Here is a 25,822-nt window from a genome sequence, read left to right as displayed (position 1 = left end):
TCATATGATTGGAAAAAAGTTGTTCTCCATTGGGATTAAATTTTAATTTCTCTTAAGTTTTCAGGCTTGAAGTTAAAATACAGTGTTTTTTATGTCTCTCATTTTTATTTTGGAAGGAAACTTCATTAAAGACTGTTTACCTGGTATAGATCTTTGTTAATCTTGATTTCATCATGATTCTCTTTTGAAGTACTATTCTCCTTTTTTAAGATTCTCCCTGTGGTCGTTATTTGACCACTTCCTGGAATTCAGTGGATTTCTTGACATTCACTTTTTCATTCATTGTGGATTGTATTCTTCAAGGGCATCTGAATCTAAGTTTTCTTTATTTTGGTATTTAAAAATATGTAATTTAAATTCAAAAATTCTTTTAATTTGTAATTTTTTTAGTTTCATTAACAGGCAGAGCTATTTCTGCTGCTTTGGTGTTCTGGGCAGACTCCTGATTGTAACATTCTATTCAATCTTGCTTTAGTTTGAATTCTCAAATCCTAATGTTTGTTTTATTTATTTAATTAATTAATTTTATTTTATTTTATTTATTAAATTATTTTATTTTATTTATTTTTTAATGTTGAGTGTGGAGCCCAACATAGGGCTTGAGCTCACAACCCTGAGATGAAGACCTGAGCTGAAATCAAGAGTTGGATGCCTAAGCAACTGAGCCACCCAGGCGCTGCCCCCCCCAAATCCTAACATTTAAATATTGAGGGCCAACTGTAAGGGAAATATTACTTTGATCTAGAAATCTGTCTGACAAGAGCTTTCATCTTTTTTTTAAAGTTTTTACTTTAATTCCAGTTAGTTAACATACAATATTATATTAGTTTCAAATGTACAATATTAGTAATTCAACACTTCCATACATCACCCCATGCCATCACAAAGTGCACTCTTTAATCCCCATCACCTAAATAACCCACCCCCCCATCCAACCTCCCCTCTGGTAACCATCAGTTTGTTCTCTATAGTTAGCAGTCTTTTTCTCGGGGCACTTGGGTGGCTCAGTTGGTTAAATGTCTGCCTTCAGCTCGGATCATGATCTCAGGGTCCTGGGATCAAGCCCCACATTGGGCTCTCTGCTCATCGGGAAATCTGTATCTCCCTCTCACTCTTCCTCTGTGCTCTCCCTCTCTCTCTCTCTTAAATAAATAAAAATAGAATCTTTTTTAAAAAATAGTCTTTTTCGGGCGCCTGGGTGGCTCAGTTGGTTAAGCGACTGCCTTCGGCTCAGGTCATGATCCTGGAGTCCCTGGATCGAGTCCCACATTGGGCTCCCTGCTCGGCAGGGAGTCTGCTTTGTCCTCTGACACTATCCCCTCTCATGTGTTCTCTCTCTCTCATTCTCTCTCTCTCAAATAAAAAAAAAAAAAGTCTTTTTCTTGATTTGTTTCTCTTTTTCCCTTTGCTTGTTTTATTTCTTAAATTCCACATGTGAGTGAAATCATATGGTTTTGTCTTTCTCTGACTTATTTCACTTAACATTATACTCTGTAGCTCCATCCATGTTGTTGCAAATGGCAAGATTTCATTCTTTTTAATGGCTGAATAATATTCCTCTGTGTGTGTGTGTGTGTGTGTATGTGTGTGTGTGTGTGTGTACACACACACATATATACTCCACATCTTTATCCATTCGTCTATTGATAGACACCTGGCTGCTTCCATAATTTGGCCATTCTAAATAATGCTGCTATAAACATAGGGGTGCATGTGTCCCTTTGACTTAGTGTTTTTGTGTTCTTTGGGTAAATACCTAGTAATGCAATTGTGGGATCATAAGGTAGTTCTATTCTTAACTTTTTGAGGAACCACCATACTGTTTTCCACAGTGACTGCACCAGTTTGCATTCCCACCAGTTGTGCATGAGTGTTCCTTTTCTCCACATCCTCGCCAACACCTGTTGCTTCTTGTGTTGTTGATTTTAGCCATTCTGACAGGTGTGAGGTGATATCTCATTGTAGTTTTGATATGCATTTCCCTGATGATGAGCGATGATGAGCATCTTTTCAATGTGTCTCTTGGACATCTGATGTCTTCTTAAGAGCTTTCATCCTTGAATGATGATTTCAATTAAGTGGCTTGCTCTCTTTTTTTTCTTACCATTTTATATTCTTTTGTACTCCTGTTACTTACCATTCCATTCACGTTTTAGTGGTTTTCTTTTTAATTTTGCTTTCATATGAGATATCTTTTCCCTTAGTTCATTTCAGACTTAAAATATTTTTGTCTTGATCTGTGCTGTCCAGTATGGTAGCCACTAGCCACGTGTGGTTATTGAGCATTTGAAATGAGGCCTTTCTGATGTTTTTTTTTTTTTTTTAAGTTTTCTTAATTTAAGTAATCTTTACACCTGACATGGGGCTTGAACTCACAACCCTGAGATCAAGAGTTGCATGCTCTTCCTACTGAGCCAGCCAGGTGCCCCTGAAATGAGGCCTTTCTAAATTGAGATGTACTATAACTGTAAAATACACATTGGGTTTTGAAGCCTTTACATGGAGGAAAAAAAAGAATGTAAAATATCAGTGATACTTTATATTAATTATATGCTGTAATGACACTATTTTAGATATATTAGACAAAGTAAAATATATTATTAAAACTAATGTCACCTTTTCTTTTGACTTTTTTTTAATGTGCTACTAGATAATTTTTTAATACTTATATGGTTCACTTTTATGGCTTGCATTCTATTTCTCTTGGACTGTACTGATCTAGGTAGTATGAAAAGGTGATATTGCTTTCTTGAGAAGTAGTCATAAAATGAACCATTTATTTAGTCACACAAATTGTAGCTTATTGAAAAAAATGCATTTATATACCTGGTTTCTAATGTGGGTATAGACCTTTCCATCCTTTTACCTGTTATTATAACTCTGGTAACTCAAAATTTGTTTTTATATTAATGGCCATTATGGAATTATTTAGAAATAAATGAATCAGAGGGGCCTGGATACCTCTGTCGGTTAGGTGTCCAGCTCTTGATTTTGGCTTAGGTCATGATCTCAACTCTCAACACGGAGTCTGCTTGAGACTCCCTCTGCCCCTCCCCCTGCTCTTTCTCTCTCTCTCTCTAAAATAAATAATTGAATCTGAAAACAGAAATAGACTTCTCTGAGTTCATTATTCTCAGCAACTGCAACTTTTAGGTAGTCTGTAGAACATCATACAATAATGATTGGGGTTTAGTCTCTGGAGAAACCTTAGAAAGCTTAGTAGCAAAGTTTTTCTTTCCCTAGTATGCCATTTTAACCAGCTTTTAAATATAGTTACTTTTGGGGACATGTGGCTGGCTCAGTTAATGGAGCATGCAACTCTTGATCTCGGGGTTGTGGGTTCAGGCCCCAGGTCAAGTGTAGAGATTGCTTAAAACTAAAACCTTAAAAAAAAGTTACTTTTTAAACTTAAAATAATGGGGCACTCCCAAACTTATTAGAATAAATAATGATGGGGCTATATCTTACTCATATACCTCTCACCCCAAAGCATTTTGAGAAGCAAAAATTCTCAAATGATTCCCTTCCATCCCCAAACTGCTACAAAATATCTACACTGCTGACCTCTAGAAAATAAATTTCAAAATAAGAAAATCATTGTTCTAATTATGAACAACAGTTACAGGAAGAGAAACAGTGGTCAGCAGCTGTTTCTTTATCTCTGAGTCCACTTTCCTCCTATCCTTTCTCTTTCATTTTGACTTGACCGTGTTAGGTTTTCTTACTCCCAGTTCCTTGAAGAGATAGGATTAAGCCCTCAAGCTAAAACGGGGGAAAAAATGTAAAAGAAGATATACCCCCCAGTGTTTAAAAATTATTCTTCCTCTCTTTGTCTCACAGACTCAGACTGTCTTGTTTAAAACAGTAAAGAGGCATCCAAAGAAAAAAGCAATATTAGAGGTCTGTAATCCCATAATTACTATCAATTACTGCATTCTTTAGTCAATTAGGACTAAGATTTTTCTGGAACCTATTTTTGTGAGTGGCCATGGACTTAAAAAGAAAGGCTTACCTAATTTACACTTCTTCTCATTCCTCCCACTTTCAGAATAGAAAATGTTAGGGAAAAGGAAAGAATGCAACTGAATGTGTTTATTGGCTGTTGAATTTGACTATTCTTTCCTGGTGTGTGTGTGTGCGTATGTGTATGTGTGTGTATGGTGTGGACAGTGGAACATGATCTGGACCAGATCGACTACATTGACAGCTGTACTGCGGAGGAGGAAGAGGATGAGATGAGACAGCCCAAGGGGCTGGAACCAGACAGCCTCAGTTCCCAGTTTATGGCGTATATTGAACAACGGCGAATCTCTCATGAGGTAGTACACACTTTTAAGCCTAAATATGTTGCTGTCCCCTAGTAAAAACAGTTCATGATGGTATAAATTTCTGTCATATTAGTGATTATTGGTTTAGGCCTAATTATTTGTTTTATAATGTTCAGCCCCAATTTTATGATTGAATTTTTCAGATTTATTGTAGAAAGTCAGACAGTAGTCTCAAATAGGGTTTGGCTTTATTTTTCAAATAAAAAGACAGATTTCAGAATCTTGAAGAAGGAATAGGAAGAGTCCTAAGAGTATCCTATGCCTTTGAAGAAAATGCAAACGAATGTAATGCTTTTCATTCATTATTGTTCTTACCATTTTTTTATTATTACTAACTGGTACATCATAGCTTCATTAGTAATTATAAGAGTCGAACCATACTGCAGACTTTGGAGCAACGTACAGACTTAACCATAGAATTTTTATAATGCATTAATTATATTGGAGCTTTTATGCTAAGTCACACAGAATATAAATTGTTTGCCATTATAGTTCTTGGGTGTCTCTTATAGTGGAGCATTGAGTTGCCTTAGAAAACAAGTGAGCATTCAGCCCACTGTAGAATTGCTGCCAATCCCCCAAGGGGCTCCAGTGGAAATTGCATTCTTCAGCATATCTAGTCAGCATAATGAAACGGCTCCACTTCAGTGTGTGTGATGTTAATGTCTGGAGTTGGTCCCAGGCTCTGAGCAGGGGTTATTTGAGAAACACTTGGGGCCTTTTTGGAGAGTGATGTATTTAGCCTTTTAGAAATAGAGGATAATCACTCAAGTGGGATGTATTGTGGAGCGATATTACCATTCTTAAAAAAAAAAAAAAATCCTCAGTTTTCCTGTCTGAAGACTTTTGACCACAGTATTTTTTGTTGGTTTTCAGAAGACACTCTTGTATTTAAAGTTGGATAAAGATATTTAAATCAAAGTCCTGCAGCCCAGAAATAGCAGTGTACCAGGAGATTAATGAAACTACATATGACTCAGGATATGAACATTCTTACTAGAACAAAGGACGACTACTTTGAAGAAAAAGTGAAAATTAACAATGCACATTGTAATCTTAAAGGGAGTCTTTTTCCTTGTGGTCTTTCTCTTTGATCATTTTATGTATAGATGAGGTATTTCTACTAAAAGTAAAAATGCCTGTTATACTACTACTGGAAATTGTATCATTTTTTAATCCATCATATTTGCTATTTTGTAAATTTTTTTTTTTAATTCCAGCTATACTTGTGTGGTAGTCTTCATGATTCTATGTTATAACGCTCTTTATGACTTCTGTATCATAAGGTCTTCTAAAATTTGGCATGTATAAAAATGTGATGAAGTAGTATTATTTTAGGTGGTTTAACAACCACCTAAAGTGTTATATTCTTGAGTACTGTCTAAGAATGGGTTGATAAAAAAAAGAACCTTTTTGAGATTTTAAACACTCTGCTATTGTTTAATTCTGTTATAATACTTCTCATACATAGAGGTATTATGATAAAATAGGGTATAACTTATATTTATAGGGTATTATATTTACTTTTAAAATTAAACCAACATCACATCCGTCATGAAAATTTCATGTACCTCTTGCAATAATTTTAGATAATTGCCGTATTGTAAAACCAATGTGTTAAGTCACTGATGTTAACATACTAGGACAGATTTTTGTTTATTTTAAAAAGTCATATTCACTTACATTAGAATAATTATTCTTTAATCAGGGTTCTAGAATTATATCTCATTTTGTATGATCCTCATGCCCAGACTTTAAAAGAGTCTTCTGTAGTCCTTTGCAGTAACTCACCGAAGATTTTCAAGTTCTATGTGATTACCTGTTTCTTGGAGATAGACTGTAAATAGTTTTACATTTGATTTTTTTTTTTTTAAGATTTTATTTATTTGTCAGAGAGAGAGAGAGAGAGTGCGCAAGCAGGGGGAGCGGCAAGCAGAGGGAGAAGCCAGGCTCCCTGCTGAGCAAGGAGCCTGAGGCGGGACTCGATCCCAGGACCCTGAGATCATGACCTGAGCCGAAGGCAGACGCTTAACGGACTGAGCCACCCAGGCGTCCCTTACGTTTGATTTTTTTTAGATTCCCTTTTTGGATAAGTTGCTTTCTATCCCTTAAAGAATACCCATTTTAATGATTATTTTTGGTGTTGAAATCAGATTGTATTGCTTCTATAGATTCTCATTTGACAAAATAAATGCTGTAATAACCTATAAGCCTCTACCTTTGATTTATAATTTTATTTCTCAGTATGTGGTCCATATCACTGAGGCCAGTTGAATTTTCCTCAGTAATGTTTTTTTGAAATGACACTTACCCTTTAGTTTATAAATAAATTAAATTGTCAATATTCTTCTTTTGGTTAACACCATATTTTTACCATAAATAGAAATTAATTTTTGCTTTATCTTAATATTCCACCAATATCCCCAGGACTGTTTGTATCACTAACATAAGTAACAATTTATGATGAAGAATGTAATCTGCCCGGGGCATCTGGGTGGCTCATTCGCTTAAGCGTCTGCCTTCGGCTCAGGTCATAATCTCAGGGTCCTGGGATAGGGCCCCATGTTGGGCTCCCTGCTCAGCGTGGAGTCTGCTCCTCCCTCTCCCTCTGCTACTCCCCCCCACCCCCACTTGTGCTCTCTCGCATGGTCTCTCTCTCTCAAATAAATAAATTAAATCTTTTTTAAAAAATGTAATCTCTCCAATGATCTCCTTATTACTCGAAATACACAAAAGAGACTGAGCACAAGTTAGGGTAGGGCAGGTGGGAATTCCTGTTCTGGATGGAAATTTGTACTAGATGGCCCCTAAGAGCCTCTCAAGCTCTAACATCTTATCATTTAGTAAATATTACTGTATGGTCAGTGTAATTTATATAATACAGTGAGAAGGAAATCTACTTTTTTTAAGAGTGTCTTGGTATAGTGTTTGGAATAGTGTTTTGCTTATCAAAGCAGTAATATAGCCTATAATGAATACTTTTATTTATTTTATTTCTTCCTTTTTTAAAAGATTTTATTTATTCATTTGAGAGAAAGAGAATGAGAGAGAGCATGGGGGGGGGTCAGAGGGAGAAGCAGACGCCCCACTGAGCAGGGAGCCCAACACGCGACTGATCCCCGCACTCCAGGATCAGGACCCGAGGAGAAGGCAGTCGCTCAACCAACTGAGCCACCCAGGTGCCCTAATGAATACTTTTAAAGATAAAAATTCACATTTGAAAAAATTCACATTTGAAGATTTTGTTAAAATATTTTTTAGTGTGATCTACAGATCCTTAAATGCCAAATCGAATGTGGACTGTGCAGTCACAGTGTTGTGGATACATCCGTTAAATTGATTTATTTCTGCTTTTTTGGCCTAGGGTTCACCCATAAAGCCAGTACCTCTGAGGGAGTTTCAAAAAACAGAGGACATGAGAAGATATTCACATCAAAACAGGTTTGAAAAAACCAATTCTCCTCGTTTGTTTCTGTCTTTAAAAGTCATTAATGAGAGCATGAAATGGTTTTGGTTTTGCGCAGACCTATGTATGATGAAGATGTTTAGACACCGTGTATTTAGAGCTGAGTGACAGTGTGCTTTGTGCTCATGTAATAGAAAAAGAAGTAAAATTGATTATTGATTCTAAATTCAGATTGCCTAAACCATTACCTGTATAATTATTTGATTTGAAGATACTTAATGGCAGTGAGATTTTATGGTGATATGTCTGGAGTTGTGCATAAAGAATGCTAAATGAATTTCAGGAGTCCTGAAATTTTTTTTTGCTTAAACTTTTGACTAGAAACAGGGACTTAGAGACAGCAATATGTATCCTCCTTCCTATCTCAACTGATATGATCTTTTCAGTACACTTAGTACTTCACAGAATATTTCTAAAATTAACTTGACTACTTAGAGTACTACTGCTTATTCTTAAATTCCAAAAGTTTCTTGCCACACACTGTATCACAATAGTTGAAAAATTCACAGCCTTTGGGTCGTTGCTTCCTCTCTGTTTTTATGAAGTCTTAAAGCAGTAGACTTGATAAACTTGTTCTTAAGCAACAGTAAATTTCCTTTGTAGAAAGTGTTGTACATAGATCTTTACTTATACTTGACGGGATATTAAAATTGTTTAGGAAACGGAGATATAGATGGGTAAAGAAAATGTGGGGAGAACAGTGCAAGAAAAAAATCTCATAATTGGCCTTTTATAGTCTCATCAGTTAGTTCTTGGGGATTTAGTTAAATTCCATATCTTTGAAATTTATCTCAGAATGGCTTTTTAGTTGCTATGAGTCCTTATATTGAGGGTGTAGTCTTTTGAGATTCCTGTTTTGCACAGGGGTTTGCTATTGTGTTTTTCCACTTTGGGTGGTTCCATGCTTTATCTCCTGTCCCTCTTACCTCCTTCATCCATCATAAGTAAAGCTCAAGATCTCTAGAATTTAATAGAAACTCTCAAGATGAAAGCCAGCTTTTTTTTGTTTTTCTCAGTTACCTTATATATTAGTTTTCTAATACTCATGTAACAAATTACCACAAATTTAGTGGCTTAAAACATAATATCTAAGTTTATAATATCTCAGTTCTGTAGGATAGAAGTGTGGGCAAGCCTTCATTCTTGCCTTCATTTTCCCCTTAGGGTCTCGTAAGCCAAAGTCACGGCACTGGCTGGCCTAGATTCTTACCTGCAGACCCTGGGGGAGAACCCACTTCCAGGCCCATGCAGGTTGTAGGCAGAATTCAATTGCATATAGTTATAGCACTGAGGTCCCTGTTACTTTGCTGGTTATCAGCTGGGACTCGTTTTTAGCTTCTGGAGTCTACCCACATTCCTTGGTTCATAGCTCCCTCCATCTTCAAGTCAGCAATGGCGAGCCATTTTGAATCTCTTCTCACATTTTCACTCTCTCTGATTTCCCTTTCTTTCACATCCCACAGACTCTCTTGCTTTCCTCTTCTGTTTTTTCCCCCAGTTTTACTGAGAAATAATTGACATAAGTCACTGCATAAGTTTAAGGCATACAGCGTGATGGTTTGATTTACATATATTATGAAATGATCACAATAGGTTTAGTTAATAGCCATCATCTCATATAAATACAATAAAAAATTCTTTTCCTCCTTGTGATAAGAACTTTTAGGGTTTACTCTCTTAACGACTTTCCTGTATATCACACAGCAATGCTAACTATAGTCATCATGTTATACATTACATCCCTAGTACTCATTTATCTTATAGCTGAAGTTTGTAGCTTTGACCACTTCCCTCCAATTGCCCACCCCCCCGCCCTCTTCTGCTTTTAAGGGTTCCCATGATTACATTAGATCCACCTGGATAATTTTCCCATTTCAGGGTCAGCCAGTTAGTAACCTTAATTTCATCTGCAAAGTCCTTTTTGACATGTAACATATTTACTGGAGTAACACCAGGGGGTGGAAGTCATAGGGGCCAAAAATCTGTCTACCTAACCTTAACCCAGCATTCCTGTTTTTACCACTTTTTTAGAAATTCTTGCTCTGCCAGCACTGAGGGAATCTTCCCTTATTGGAGCCTCTGCTTTCAGACCTAGTAGTTTTCCATTTATATTCATAGTCACCCACTATTAAGTGAAAGACTGGTGGCGCCTGGGTGGCTCAGTCGGTTAAGCGTCTGCCTTTGGCTCAGGTCATGATCCCACGGTCCAGGGATTGAGCCCCACGTCGGTCTCCCTGTTCAGCGAGGAGTCTGCTTCTCCCTCTCTCTCTGCCCCTCTCCCCACTTGTGCTCTCTCTCTCTCAATAAATAAAATCGTTAAAAAATAAAAAAAATAAAAATAAAAAAAAGGACAGACCTTGGATTCAAACTCCGTTACAACTAATTCTAATGTCCATGACCTTAACCACTATGGTACCATGTTGCTTCTCCCAGACTATTCACAGTACTGGACTCACTTGTGTCTCATTCTTTATTGGTTATATCTCAGCCAGAAATCTTACCCTACCAATCCACTCTTCTCTTTTCTTGAAAAATTTTGACTAAGAATGTACTGCCTAGGAGTGCTAATAAGATAAAGGTTGGGAAGGATTAGTAAAAAAATTAAGGAAGTTTTTTTTCCAGCTTCAGTGTTATTTTAAACCTTGTCTAAGGGAGTTATTAAGTAATTTGTTCTATACCTTTAAAATAAATATAATTTATTCTGTCAAAACTTTTTAGGGGGTGGTATTTTAATTATTTTAGTAAAGGTAAGATATATGGCTATAGGTCATATAAAACAGGTTTTTTTTTTAACTTTTTTTTGATGCCTGGAAATTAAAAAAAAAAAAATTTGTGAATACTTCAAAGATGTGGAACCAATATAAGAAAAGAAAAGATACAAGAAGAGAAAGACAACAAGAGTGTGGCTTAAGTTTTGCTTTTTTACATATTACCTTTTTTTTCAGTTTAGGGAAGTATAAGGTAGGCCAGTGTTTCTCAATAGGTTCTAGCACCACTCTTCAGTGGATATTTGAAACATGTTTATTTTATTTGGAAATTGGCTGCCAAAATGATTATAGGTGTTACTGGCAGGCACCTATAATGTGCAGGACAATCTTGTGCAACAAAAAAATTATCTGAAATGTTGTGACACTCCTATTGAGAACCATATTCATAGATGAAAAGGCCATATGGTATGAAGTAGCATGGTGGCACCAAGGAGCAACCAAGCTGTGATGGGCCAACATTAGCACCTGATGATTGGCTTGAGGGAGCTGTCTGTTCTCACTGCCACTTTTATTCTTCCATATGCCATGCTTCACTCTTTACTGCCATCTTTAACTTTTCACAGCTTAGTTTTTGCCATTGCAGGTAATTGTTTTCTATATGTGTGCCCATATGCTTTTAAGTCTCCCTGCTCTTTGCTTTCTCCTTCCTACACTCTGCCTCTGTAGAGTGGGGAAGTGTGAAATAGTAGAAGCCACTAATCTCCAAGTCAGGGGGCTTGAATTCTAATCCAGGCTCTGGCCCAAGTAGCTATCATTGAACTTCTGAGGGCCTTAGTTTTCTCTCTTGTAAAGTTAGTGGCGTGGACTCTATGATTTCTGAGGTACCTCCAGTTCTTGTAGGCTGCATACCTAGAAGATGAGAAAGCAGACTACCACCAAGTCAGATAAAGGACTACTGGCCGCATCACCTTGGGAAAGTTACTTAACTTCCATGCCTCAGCTTCTCAACTGTAGAATGAGGATTATAATAGTTCTACTCCTAAGATTGCATGAAGAATGATTGAGAAACACTGTGTATAAAATACTTCACAGGGCATATGTAGTACCTGGTAGGAGCTCAAAGATTGTTAGTTTCTATGTGCCTCTGAAAAACGTTGCCCAAAAAAATGACATGAATTGTAGTTGATAAATGCAGAAGAGGTATTGATTACACATGTACATCAAGAAGAAAAGTCCCAATTTTAAAGAACAAGAAGATTTTTAAAAAGACCTTTTTTTTTTTTTAATTTTTTTTTTTTTAAGATTTTATTTATTTGCGAGAGAGAGAATGAGAGACAGAGAGCATGAGAGGGAGGAGGGTCAGAGGGAGAAGCAGACTCCCTGCTGAGCAGGGAGCCTGATGTGGGACTCGATCCCGGGACTCCAGGATCATGACCTGAGCCGAAGGCAGTCGCTTAACCAACTGAGCCACCCAGGCGCCCTTAAAAAGACCTTTTCTAAGAAGATCTCTGTAGGTTGGAATCTATAGAAAAGGCTTGAAGTAAGGAATTAATATATGATATTGCTAGAGAAAAGATTCCATAGTGGGTATGTTTCTGAAATGGGGTAAGAGTCCTGAAAGCCAGGTGGAATTTGTATTATTATTAGTTAGTAAGAAGAAACAACTGGAACTTTGGGGGATTTATTTTTATTTCCCTAGTAACATACTGATTTAATGCATTTAAATCAGCCTGACAAGCTAGTAATCATAGTTTAAAATTTCAGGTCCTAAATGTCACAACGTCACTGCTCCCAACATTGTTAGGTGAGACACAAATGAGTAACAGACTCTTGAAGCACTAAATCCAACTCAGGAAAAAGATAAATACCGAACTGTAAGATTTAGCACTAATAAAACTAAGAAGCAACTTTTACTGTTTTTTTTTTAAGCATCAAATCAGGTTTCATCTCTTTCTTAAAAATAAAAATCAACAGAATATGTATTTTTATTATTAAAATTGCTACATCAGTTGAAAATGGGAGTTAGGAATGCTTTATAAGAACAGTTACCAAGTTCTGTCATCTTACAGATTTCTGTGGATAAAATGACTTTGTATATAAAATGATCTCCTTTACACGAATCTTGTTTCAATCATGGTAATAAAGAAGACAATTATGTATGCTATAAAGAAATGATACTGTTTGAAAAGTGATCTCAAATATCTGTCTGGTCAGCACTGGCTGACATAGACCATTGTTAGCTCTGTAGCTTGATCAGTGATATCGTCACGTGAAATGTGAGTTGAAGACATCAGGTATTCCTGTAGCTTAATTTAATGACTTGGGCTCAGGTTTATAAAATGCAGTCAGTCTTTCATTGCTGACCAGACAGTTTGCCTATTGATTAATAGCAGGCTACATTAACAATAAAATTTTACTTAGTTTTTATATATCTGTCTATTTTATCAAAGAATTTTTCTTTTTTTTTTTTTTCTTTTTGGGTCAGGGTTCCAGTTGAGCCATCTTCTGTCATGTCACTATCACCAAGTCACAATCAGGTAAAAAAACAATTTTCTGTTTTAGTTTTGATTTTTTTTAAAAAACTAAGATGATTTTCTATTTTCATAACACTTAAATTACCATTAATTGCCAGATACGTGTAAATTTCACTACCTGTCTCCTCCAAAATACAGTTGATATAACATGTGCACCTCATACTTGCTAACAGTGTTTTTAGACACCAGACAGACAGTAAATCTTTACCGACATGATGCTCTATAATACATACAAGAACAAGAACACAGTGCAAAGATGGGAAAAGATGAGCAGTAAACACATTGAAAGAAATGTTAGGTGACTGCAAAGTAGAAATTGCTTGGGTCAGCAGTAGTTTCCTGAATTGATTCGGAATATTGGCAAGTTGACCTTTAGCCCCACTTGCACGTGCAAAATACTTTTGTTCCAGTTATCACATACAGACTTGGAACTTCATCGGAGAAGAGAACAGTTAGTAGAGCGAACTCGGAGAGAGGCCCAACTTGCTGCCCTACAGTATGAGGAGGAGAAAATAAGGACCAAGCAGATGCAGAGAGATGCTGTCCTGGACTTTGTCAAGGTGAGATTTTTGCCATATTTCATTGAAATTCCTAACGTATTTTAGAAGTAAGTGCTTATTTGTTTTGCTGAGGCTAACAGTGTTCATCTTAAAGTGTCAGCTTTCTTAAGTCATCATAAAGAATCTGAGTAAGTAGTGTAACAGTCTCCTACTTGTGATTAGATGGATTGTCCTCCTGTAGGTAGACTGAGAAGTGATCATCTTGTTCTTGGGACAGTAGTCTCTTCCTCTTCATTAGCAGTCTGTCTTTAGACATCTCACTTTACTGTCCAGCTGCCATTTCCTCAATCTCTAGTACATTAATAAAGATCAGTAAGACCGTGAAAGTGCCACGTAAACTTTAAAGTGCCATGCACATGTAAACTCTTGTTATCCAAGCCCGTCTCTAACTTCCTCACTCCGCTGAGCACCAAATTTTTGCAAGGTTAACAGGCTTAATACTTCAGAGTCATCTTTGAGTCTTTCCTTTCTGTTCTCTCCACACCTACTCAGGTAACAACCCCTCTTAATACTTCTTCTTTCTTTTTTTAAATTTACAGTCTACAGTTGCATCTAAACTGTTTTCTTTTCTTTTCTTTTTTCTTTTTCTTTTCTTGCCTGTATCACTTAAAGTCTTTTTGTTCAGAAATCACATTGGATTTTTCCCTTCATGATTAAATAACTCTTTATATTTTTATCTGTCTGATATCTGTCTCTCCCATTTATCTGGAAGCCCCATGAAGACAGAGAGTATGTTTGCCTTGTTTGTTTACTGCTACATCCCTAGATCTTAGCAGGTCTTAGTCCATAGTAAGGCTCAGTAAATATTTGTTAAAGGAATGATTGAATGAATGAGTCACTCTTGTCCTCTAAAGCTTTCTCTCTTGTGTTTCATAACTCTAGCCAAAGACCATCTTTAAGTACCAGACACGTGATAAAATTCTTTTTTTTTTTTTTTTCAAATGTATCACACCCAGGATGATGATCTCTGATGCTCAGACAGGATGACAATTTCCCTAGGCTCAACACTCAGCTAGTTAGTGGCAGAGCACAGGTTCTGATCAAGACAGGTTGAACAGAAAATAGAAATAAGGTTGGCAGAAAATGAAAAGTTTCTTTAAAGAAAAAAAAAAAAGGGTGGCTCCAAACCCTAATCTGTGACCACAATGCTATATTGACTGTCAGTAAATAATGACAGCTAACACATACTGTATCCTAAGCACTGTTCTGTGCATTCTACATTAATTCATTCATTTAGCTTGCCTTCTGTAGAAGCCACATAGCTAGTAAAAGACAATCACATTGTAGATGGTCTTGATTAAATGCTAAATTAGAGTTTGATCTTGATCTGTTAGGTAGAAGAGAACAGTTAGAAGTTCTAAAACAGGAGCAAAACAGAGGAGAGATACTTCCGAAAAGCTAATCTACTCATTTTAGAATATGTTAGAAAGAAAGAGATGAGGTAAATGAAATAGAGAGTAATTGCAATAATTAGACTAGGGTGGAAAATGAAGGCATAGAACCGGATGATTTCTGAGGTTCCCAAAGAGAGGCAGTGTTACACAGTGGTAAAAGCTTAGCCTCGGGGGGCACCTGGGTGGCTCAGTTGGTTAAGCGACTGCCTTCGGCTCAGGTCATGGTCCTGGAGTCCTGGGATCGAGTCCCACATCGGGCTCCCGGCTCGGCGGGGAGCCTGCTTCTCCCTCTGACCCTCTCCCCTCTCATGCTGTTTCTCTCTCTCTCTCTCTCTCGAATAAAAAAATAAAATCTTTTAAAAAACAAAGCTTAGCCTCAGAAATAATCTGAATTTGAATCCAGCTTAGCTACTCATTATGTGCTCGACTTTGGGAAAGTTACTGAGTCATTCTGTGCCTTTAATTTCCCTATAGGTGTAATATTTAATTGTTAAATATTAACTCAGAATTATTATGGGTGCACCTAATACTTTTACTAGCGTGGTGAGCGCTGCACCCCCTACCACCACAATGGATTTTATAAATTAGAAATTTGAAGAGAAGCGTCTTTATGTTTTATACATAAATGTAGTGAATGTTGAATAAATCGTTGAAGATGAGTGAAAAAAAGATCCCAAAGCAAGATTTTGAGGCTAAAAGAATAGTTTGAAAAGGAGGCTAGCTTTGTGGAAGGAATATAGGATTCAGAGTCAGAAGATATCGGTACAAATCTCAGTTATGCTACTTGCCAACTTTGTGAATTTGCACATATCATTTAACCTCTCTTGTCCTTAATTCTTTTATCTTGAAATAAATATGATTATGATGTTCGTTTATCTCCGAGAGTAAGAAGAATCACTTAAGATAATGTGTATAAGAATACATTGTAAAACAGTGACTATAGAGATGGTATAATAGGATTATTTGACGTAATAATAGAAATTAGCAAATTGGGGAAAAGAGCCAGTAAGCATGGGAATTTGTGGGTTTGTTTTTGAGCACGTTGAACATAAGGTGACAGTGGGTTTCCAAACAGAGTTTCCACAGGCAGTTGAAAATGCAAACCTGAAAACTGGCTGAGAGGAGAGAGCTAAAGGTGTTAACACTAGACAAAGAGAGAATGATTTCATTGAGAGAATATAGTGAGAGATCACCATTCTGGTTGTGAATGTGTGAGTGCATGTACATATAAAAAACATACATTTTATATTTCTATTTATAGATGCTTATAGACCTATGAAATACTGTCTGTCAGTATATTGCCTTCCTCGTTTAAATTGTAAGCTGTTTAAGGGAAAGGGCAGCATCTTCTAACCAGTAAATCTAGAAAAGTGCTGTATGCGAGAGATAACGGAAATTAATGTGGGTGATTATCTTGGTAAATAGAATTTATCATTTCCAGTGTTCCAGATTCTAACCAACTTCCCTTTCTTGGGGGGTTTGGGGGTGTATAGCACAAAGCGTCACAAAATCCACAAAAACAGCAACCCCCCTTAGATGATGAGGTAAGTCTATATAATCACCTTTTCTTTGGAATTTTTTATTATTGCAATGGAAGTGAAATGTTTTGTATGTGATGATCATGTGTTTTCAGTGATCAGAATACTGCCATTTTCCTTTTCCCCTCACAAAATTCTACTTATTTGGGAGAAGATGACACGGGCCAGGGAGTTTATCCAAGTCTATAGATCAGGGGTTTTTTAACCTATACTAATGCATCTGGAGATTATTTATTCCCTTCCTGTATCCCCACAGAAGTATCATCTCCCTCATCCATTTCAAAGCAGAGTGTGTAGTGAGAGGGAGTCCTGAGAGCTGTATGTGACAGGAGTAAATGATATTGGTATTGAACTAAAAGATGCTACATGTATTTCAGCTCCAGGGCTCACTTCCTGAGTGTGTATGTTATTGATTATATGGCATACACAGTAGTTTTATAATATTAAGTAGTACATTTTAATCACAAGTAAACATGTAAAATTAATTGCTAAACTTTTTAAAATGCACCTGTTTTGATCTGTTAAAATGAAACTTACTAAATATTTTTATAGTAGTTGGCTTTTTTATTAAAAGCCATTTTTCTTTATCTTTGCCTTATCATTTTTTTCAATTTATGATCACTGCTTCCTTAAAAAATGCATAAAGGCATTGTTTCATGTGAATTTTAAATCTGCTTTCTGTAAAGTAAATTGCTTGAAAACCTAACACGGGGCTTTACAAGCATCAAGTTTCAGCACAGAGATTTTAAAGCACAGGTGTTACTGGAATGGTAAAATGCATTGTTTGAAATGTTTTAAATTATCCATTATAAAGGTTTTTTTCTTTATCTCAGTGGACATATAATCAGTACTTGTGGTTTATCTCAGAACTTACGCACTGGTATAATACCTGAAAGAGTAACTCAGCCTTTTCAGTTGTCTTTTCTTCACAAGGTAATAATAAAGGTACAAACCTTTCACAGACAAAGTTAATGCCATCTTCTTTTTTTACCCCCAGATTTTCTTCATAATGGTCATTCTGGAGGAAATTCATTATTTAAAAATTTAAACTTCTCAGGAAAATAAGGTGTACAGTTTTTAAGTTTCCAGTTGTACTCTTGTTTTTTCTGAGAAAGGTAATGAAGAGATGCATAGACTAGAACTCATGACCCTTGGTTTATTTTTAATTTGTCACTGACTCATTAAATGACCACAAATTCTTTGTTACTGCTACATCTGTATTTCAGCTTTCTCTCCTGTGAATAGAGAATAATCCCTGTTTCCTCCTTGCTTTAGGCAGTTTTTAAGCAATAAGATCATATTTGAAATTGTTTAAGCTCTTTAGAAGAAAATCATGACTCCGAATCAGTTTATTAGCTATTACGATACATGAATTCCAGATGATTGTGAATGTGATCCCATATGTTAGCATCTTCAGTATGTCTTCACATATCTCTTTGCTTGTGTATTTGTGAAATATGTCATGTGTGTGCATAGTTTGTTTTTGACATTGCTCCATTTCTCTCCACCTCTCCAGTGTCCCTTCCCATCCAGAAGGTCTCAGCACACTGATGATAGTGCCTTGTTAGTGGTAAGAGCCTTGCACGAAATGGAGTTATATATTGCTGTCTAGGTATTGGAGAACAGTTATTATACTTCTCATTCAGAAGGTATCTAAATATCATAAAACATGATGAGCATCATTACTAAATGCTTTACACATAGCTAGAATGGTTTCCTATATTATTGTTCGTGATTTACCCGATGTTCCAGCGGTCTGCCGCTATGATTCAAATACCTTTGTTAGTGTTTCCAAAAGTAAAACGTTCACATTGTGATCCATATTGGCTTTGTATGTGGGTTAGGAGGAGGGGGCATAATTTGTTTTTTAAATGTCATTTCTAATTCCAGGTGCATTTACTTTATTAATCATTAATTTGGCTGGTGAATCACCTGTGTGTTCAATGAATTTTCTTACTCCATGACTAATTATACAACTGTATATTTGCCATCCTATTTTATTATCTGTTTTAAGCTACTGAAAATCCCAAACTTTTAAAAAATACTTAACATCTCAAGATTATCCCTCCATGCCCCTTTTTTTAAACTCTGGGAAACATTAACTTGGAATGTTACCTACTGATCATTTTTAACACTGGTTTACTTTTAGTGCCTTTCATCAACTGAGAATGAGTATAACATAAAATCTGTATTGAAAATCTTAGTAAGTTTTGTCAGCCTTGCAAGAGAATTCTAACATTTACAAAATTGCTTTCCCCATCATGTTTTATGATATTTTTTACAGTATGTTGAAAACGAGCCACTCGAAAGTCCAGTGTGTGTAGCAATCGCTGTCTTCCGTGCCGGGACCTGCTGCCATTGTGCACTCTGCTGCGCGGACTGCAGGCTTGGTGTGCGCATCTTCTCGCGCAGACTTCCGTTGTCCACGCTTCTGTGTGTTCTGCAGTGATCACTTCCGTTGAGATGGATAAAGCACATTTTAATTGGGCAGTCTTATAGATAAATAAAACCACCACCCTCTGGGGGCTTAGTGGAAATTAATTGGCATGAGAAGCGAATAACTTAAATTAATGCAGAAAAATATTGAGAGACACTACCGGAATTATCTCATTTACTCCTCACAGCAATCTTAACAGTTAAGGTTAAACCTATCACCCTTTTACCAACGGTTACTGAGGCACAGAATGTTTTGTCCTGAATGCGATTTGTCCAAGGTCACATAGCATAAGTAAGTGCAAGATTGGGTTCAAATCTAGATCTTGCTGACTTGAGAACCTGCATTAAACACCATGGTGTATTGCCTCTCATGCTGTAACTGAAAACAACTTTTGAGACTGAGATTTAATAACACACATAGGAAGTGATAGGAGTCAGAGTGCCCACACTTCTTTGTCGAGGAAAAAGTGGAATTTGGAAAAACAACAGAATTCCCTCAGTGTGAAATTTGAAATGGCTTTTAGCCATTTTGAAAACACATGCACTTGTATTTTTCTCCTCAGTATTCATGTTTGACCTAAATGCGATGGCCTTGAAAAGCAAGGACCACATCTCACATATTTTTGTATGCCAAATAATGTCCAACACTGTACAAAAAAGAGTCTATTTTAAAGCATACCTCTGATTTTCTCAAGACTACTCTTCGATGGCTTCATATGATAGAATAAAGTCCTAACTTTTTTTTTTTTTTAGAGAGGGAGTGGGGGAGGGACAGAGGGTGAGCGAGAGAGAGAATCTTAAGCTGACTCCACTAGCCCAGAGCCCAACATGGGCCTCGATGCAGGGCTCGATCTCGTGACCCTGAGATCATGACATGAGTCGGACACTTAACCGACTGAGCCACCCAGGCGCCCCAAGTCCTAACTTCTTAACATAGCCTAAAAGCTCCTGCTGGTAGCCCGTTTCTACCTCACAACCTTTTGCAGATGCGGTTTCCCTCAGCATGGACTGCATCTCCCTCCCTGCATATACCCCTTGGTTAATTCCTTCTTGTCTATCAGGTATCAGCTTAAATGTCACACCTTTAAAATGGCTTTTCTGCAGCCCACAACCCCCAAATCAAATTTGTCTCCACTGTCATTTTTCTCATCCTAGTACTTTTAGGTGGGCATTTATTGTTTTATATCTCTTCCCTATTAGACTGCAGGCTGTAAGCTTCCTGGGCACAGGGATATTCTCTGTTGCAATTACCTATGTATACTCAGTCCCTATCATTGTCCCTGGGATATATTAAGTGCTCAATAAATATTTCCTGAATGAGCACATAAATGCTATGTATGTAATAATCGCTCATTAAATTGTTTCATGATGAAAAGATCTGATGATATAGCAAGGCATAAATGTTGGACTTGATTTAAAGACCTTAAAGTATAGGATTTGAAATAACTCTTAGTGGTGCTTAATATCCATGACATAAACATTCTCTTAGGGCTGCCCTTCAGGCGTCCGCTGCTTTCATCTATATCCCACTGCATCTGGGTATCATCTCAGAATCTAGAGCCAGTCAAGACTCATTTCACTGCCTCTTCCCTCCACTCCTTTTGTCCTCCTTTGACAATGTAGTGGCTTTTAGCCTTTTCATGTTTGGGATTTACAGTAATTCCAGTACATTTGGTTATAAAGAGGCCCAGGAAAACTGAAGAGGTGAAGCATACACGGTGTAGAACTGTTTTCACAGTCCTGTTCTTTGGTATATTTCCTTCATTTTTTTCTGCTTTAAGATAGATTAGGTTGCAATGTTACCTTTTTTTTTTTTTTTTTTTTTTTGCCAACCCCCCCACAAAAGAAACATTGCTATCTATCAACTGTCCTATAAAAATAACTGTATCTATTTTATAGATCATCTACACACCTTTTTCTAAACACCCACATGTGTTTAAGTTGATTTATTCCATGATTCACATATTTGTGATCCTAGTTTACATTTTTCAAAGCTATTTAACTTATAAAGGCTTTAATATATTTAAGCCTTTGGCATTTTGTTGTTTTAATAGGTACAGTCTTATCCAATGCCCTTTGTAAAAGTCCTGTCTTCTTTGATTTCTACTCTTTACCAAATTAAAAAACTGTCACGTTTTGCACAGTTTTATCTATAATCAAAATTCTGTACAGTAGATTCTAATAACATTGTCTCTAGTTATACCTCTAATTTACCTAATAGATACAGCTAATATTTCTAGTTGTGTGTAGGTTGGTGAAAAGATCAAGGAGTCAAAGAAAAGGAAAATTCCACTCACCCTCTTACAGGTCATTTGGGCACAGAGGCAGAAATAAAATTCATCCTTAAGGTGTGACGCAGAATCCTCCTATCCTGTTTTCTCACATCAGAGCTGTTACACTGAATATATATATATATGTATAATGCCAAGGCAATATATATATATATATATATATATATATATATATATATATATGTATGTATATTGAATTTGGATTAACATTGAAGAAGCACTGTTCTTACTCATGCCAGTTCTGCTCATTTGACATGAGCTCCTCGACTGTGTTTCTTTCCCCATCATAGGCAGAGCACAGGACTTACTAGTTTCGTTTCTAAGGTGATTATGCTCAAAAATTTTGATGTTCTCAGTTTTAGTTCTGCATAAGATCCTTTTAATAAATCATGCCTGCTTTTTTTTTTTTTGGTTGTCACATGATCATTTATGAAAATATTTTCCTTTGTAGTTCTTAACTAGCTGGGCATTTCGCTACACCACTGTTGATGTCATCTATGATGTAATGAGGGCACCTGCGGCCATCAACATTGCAGCCCAGAGACTGGGCAGTCCCCAGGATCTCGTTAATGGTTCCAGAGAGTTCTGTAGCTAAAGATCGGTGCCACGTCGGTCAGGCCGTATTGACAATCTCATCAGAAGTGATACCTACTCTGCTTTATATTGTTCTGCTTGTTTCTGTCTCTTGATTCCTTGAGGGCTTTAATAATCAGGGCAGAGGCAAAAGGTACCACTTCCATGTGAGCCCGTCTGTCCTGAACGGTCGGTTGGTCAGTTGCGCTGTAATCCTCAGACCTTCGCAATCACTGGTTGCCTTGGCATTGTCATCACCAGGCTTTGTTGGAGACAGACCCAGAGGGCTGCCCTTGGGGGCCAGGGCAGACGGGGCACTGACTTCCCCAGCTGTATACCTCAGGTATACAACTTTGCTGTCCTTGGGCTCGAGCTTAGGCGGCACGCTGGAGGCAGCTGGTGTTGGATGAACCCGGATTCAAGATGACTGAGAAGAGTTGCACCTTGGCCTCCTGAGAGCCGACAGCCAAAAGCCCTTTCATTTCTTGATTAATGTGGTATGAGGTATTGAAATAGTTTAAATTATACAAGTGGGAAAACTATTTTAGAAGTTATGGGTTTTGTCCCCCCAAGTATTCTTTCTGCCCTATCAGTATCTTAGGAAACCATTTGAAAGTTTGTCCATGACCTTTCCTTTTCTAATTTCATTGACCAGATCTGCCCTGCCTGCCTGACGTTTTGCTAACATGAATGCTGCCTTCTGTTTCTTCTCTTTCTCTTTTAAAATTTAGTCGCTGTCAGGGTTGAATCAAGTGGGCTGTGCTGCTACCCTGCCTCATTCTTCTGCCTTCATGCCTATTAAGGTATCTCTTGTTACTGTAATGCACCAGGAGCTTTGGGGAGGGGTTGTGCATGGGAGCTCTTAAATTCTCCAATAGATTGGTCCAATGGCAATGTAAAATCTAGGAGTGCGTGAAATATCTGTAAGCTTATAAAACTATTTGTGAGTTTAACATTAATTTTGCTTGAAATTTTTGAAAGATTTACTGTGCTAGAAACACTCACAGAGCCTGCATTCTTTATATGGAGATTCTGTTTGAAATATCATTCTGATGTTCCTATCAAAGGTTATTTTTTTGTCATGCGTTATTTTACTTTGGCTGATAAATAATGTCAAATTAATTCTGTTGTCTGATATGCATGCAAAATAATTTCAGTCCCAGTCTCCAAAGTGTCACTGCTAAAACCCTCTCATAGTAGAGGTCAACAAGCTGTGGCCCCGAGGCCCCTTGGTTTTGTAAATAGTTTTATTGGCACAGCCACCCCCATTTGTTCCTGTCTGGTCTATGGCTGCTTTCAAGCTTACCAGCAGAGTTGGAATATGGCCTGCAAACCTGAATAAAGAGCTTGTGGTATTTTATTTTTTGAAGGCCTGTAGGAATGGTAATTCCATATATATCATATGATATATAAGAAATTCTTCATAACCTTCACTGTTAGAAAGTTCTCCACTTGTCTAACTTAGATCTCCGCCCCCTGTGGTGTACACTTATTTCTTCTTTTCTTTCCAGTATGGAGATTTTCTAGTTATTTAGCAGTCTTTATGTAAGAGTCTTTATATTTGAAAACTATTACGATGCTGCCCTTGTCTTTTCACTGTATAAATTCTGGTCATTTTATGTGCCTTTCTCAGTCTCTTAATCCTTTTGAGCTTTCTCAAGTTCTCTGCCTTCCATTTTGGCTCCACAGTCCCCAACCAGAAACATACCCTTCACTCGAGCCCACCTGGCGCTGAGCATGAAACAAGGCTTTTCACGTCTTCCTCTGAGCATTAGGTTGGCTTTTCTCATTTTGCTCAGTATCCATTGTAATTCTCAGATGTTTCTGTTATACTCCTAAATGATCATTAATTCCTACATCTTGTATCCTGTTTTTCTAAATACTTAATTTTGCTTTTTGAACATTTTTACTTCTCTGATTTACCAGAATACTTTCAAATTGTTGCATCATGTCCTTCTAAATGCTAGCCCCAACTTTATAACATCTGTAAACCTGATAAACCTTCTCTCTAGTCGTTATTGAAGATGCTACACATAGCTGGATGACTTCTGAAGAAACTTTATAATTCTCTTCTGTGTTGACCCTTTGCTAGCCTTTTCTCAGCTAGGTTCCTTATTTGAATGACAACACAGAAAATTGAGGGATTGTTCTCAAAATCCTCTCAAGGAAGGTGTTTAGTATAGGAGATGTATAGGAGAGAAGCTAATTCATTACACTCAATGGATACCTTAGGGCATTGGAGCTTATTCTCTCCCAGAATCATAGTTGAAAAAGACCAAATCTGAATGTGCCAACCATTGTGTGATAAGTCTAACTTTCTATTTGTCCAGACCTGCTGCAGTGTAAATGATTAGTTTGAAAAGTCTATATTTTTTGGTATCCCAGTTACTTTACAGCAGGTATATATTTATATATATTTAGGCAAGGGTTTATTTCTTTTATTGCTTAACCAAACAAGTAAAAGTCGAGTTCCTGTCAATTTCTGTTTTTTTGCTCCAGTTCTCCAAGAGTTCTCAAATATAGTTCATGGCCTCTAAATCATTTGAACTAATTATCTTCATATCCTAGAATGCAAGTCACTTAGATTTCTAGTTTCAATCAAAGTACATTTTAAAAATCATCATTCTAGGGCGCCTGGGTGGCTCAGTCGTTAAGTGTCTGACTTTGGCTCAGATCATGATCCCAGGGTCCTGGGATCTAATCCCACATCAGGCTCCATGCTCGGTGGGGAGCCTGCTTCTCCCTCTGCCAGCCACTCCCCCTGCTTGTGCTCTTTCTCTCTCTCAAATAAATAAATAAAATCTTTAAAAAAAATCATTCTGCTAGTTAAAAAATGTATCTTTATATCATGAAGTTATATTTAATTTATTAAGTCTAGATGACAAGGCCTGGAAAATTGTTACTCTAGCTTTTCTTGATTCTACTCCCCTGCCAAGTCTTCAGTATTGTTAGCCCATCCAACCAACACTTCTTTTTAAGTTAGGTAATTACATTTCTCTTTTTTATTAAACTCTATACATGTTGAGCTAGCTCTTCCTCCTTTTTATAGTTCCCTTTGGTCAATGAAGTAAAAACATCTTGGACTCAAATGCTAGACTGAAAATACAGCTATCCATCATCTTTAAACACCTTATTTCCTAATTGAAATGAAGAGACCTTCATCATTTTTTTCTTAATACATTAAATTTTACTCTAGGGGGAGAAAATAATTCAGAAACTATACCAGAAAATGAAATTATAAAATGAAATTACTCTCCCCTATACATTTTCCAGTAAAATTTTCTGCCCTAGGATGATCATTCTTCATAGTCCTAGGAAAGACCTATTAGACTATCTTTAGGGAATGCATTTTACATAAACCTCGTATCCTATAGAAGTAAATGAAAAGTTTGGCCTTAAAACAATGTACCAAATTAATCATTACACCAAATTCTCATTTCTAGACTTAATTTTGAAGGAGAGTTTCATGATTTTTTTACTTTTATCTCAGGTAATCATAAATGTGGAAAGTACCCTTTCTTGAATAATAATTATTGATATATCTCTGTTTCTCCACAGAATGATGACAGATCTAATGCCATAGCAAGTTCACCTACAACAGAAACAGGTAATAGACACAAAGGTATAATTAACCACATCAAGAATAATTTTTACCAGGACTTTCTTGATAATTACCTCTAGGCTAGCTGTGGTTTCCTTTTCTGAGAGGAGAAACCAGACCCCAAATTGAGAACTTCCTGCACATTTTCCATTTTTTAATTCAACTGGTTGTTCAACTACTCAGCCATTTGATATGAGCCTATGAGCATGAGCTAGCAGGGCTATACGTTCCCAACAAGAGAATCTATTCAGTATAGTAACATTCGTTCTGCCTTTATTGATACAGCAAAAATAACATGACAGTTAAAAATACATACAAGCAGCCTTCCTGATTTCAAGGTTAGTTTTCTGTACCCAATTTTGTATTAATAAACAAAATTATCATCTTATTTCA

At 36.8% G+C, this 25,822-nt stretch overlaps 1 protein-coding gene across 11 annotated transcripts in view; it reads left to right on the top strand.

The window, feature by feature from the left end:
• LRCH3 (leucine rich repeats and calponin homology domain containing 3) overlaps positions 1-25,822 on the top strand; it is a 118,552-nt gene that overhangs the window by 72,210 nt on the left and 20,520 nt on the right. For 3 of the 11 annotated variants that reach the window (XM_078067136.1, XM_078067116.1, XM_078067110.1), the window contains exons 9-16: positions 4,171-4,319; positions 7,693-7,769; positions 12,988-13,039; positions 13,447-13,596; positions 16,484-16,534; positions 18,045-18,098; positions 22,560-22,631; positions 25,387-25,435. In XM_078067136.1, the coding sequence (XP_077923262.1) occupies positions 4,171-4,319; positions 7,693-7,769; positions 12,988-13,039; positions 13,447-13,596; positions 16,484-16,534; positions 18,045-18,098; positions 22,560-22,631; positions 25,387-25,435 (654 nt within the window). Of the gene's footprint in view, positions 1-4,170; positions 4,320-7,692; positions 7,770-12,987; positions 13,040-13,446; positions 13,597-16,483; positions 16,535-18,044; positions 18,099-18,812; positions 21,390-22,559; positions 22,632-23,517; positions 23,604-25,386; positions 25,436-25,822 lie in introns of those variants that run through there. The other 8 variants (XM_078067152.1, XM_078067129.1, XM_078067162.1 and 5 more) reach the window with 7 other exon arrangements.

Source organism: Halichoerus grypus, chromosome 1 (genome assembly GCF_964656455.1).
Source record: "Halichoerus grypus chromosome 1, mHalGry1.hap1.1, whole genome shotgun sequence".
NCBI lineage: Eukaryota > Metazoa > Chordata > Mammalia > Carnivora > Phocidae > Halichoerus > Halichoerus grypus.
Note: the sequence above shows the minus strand (reverse complement) of the source record. Positions and strands in the feature narration are given on the sequence as shown.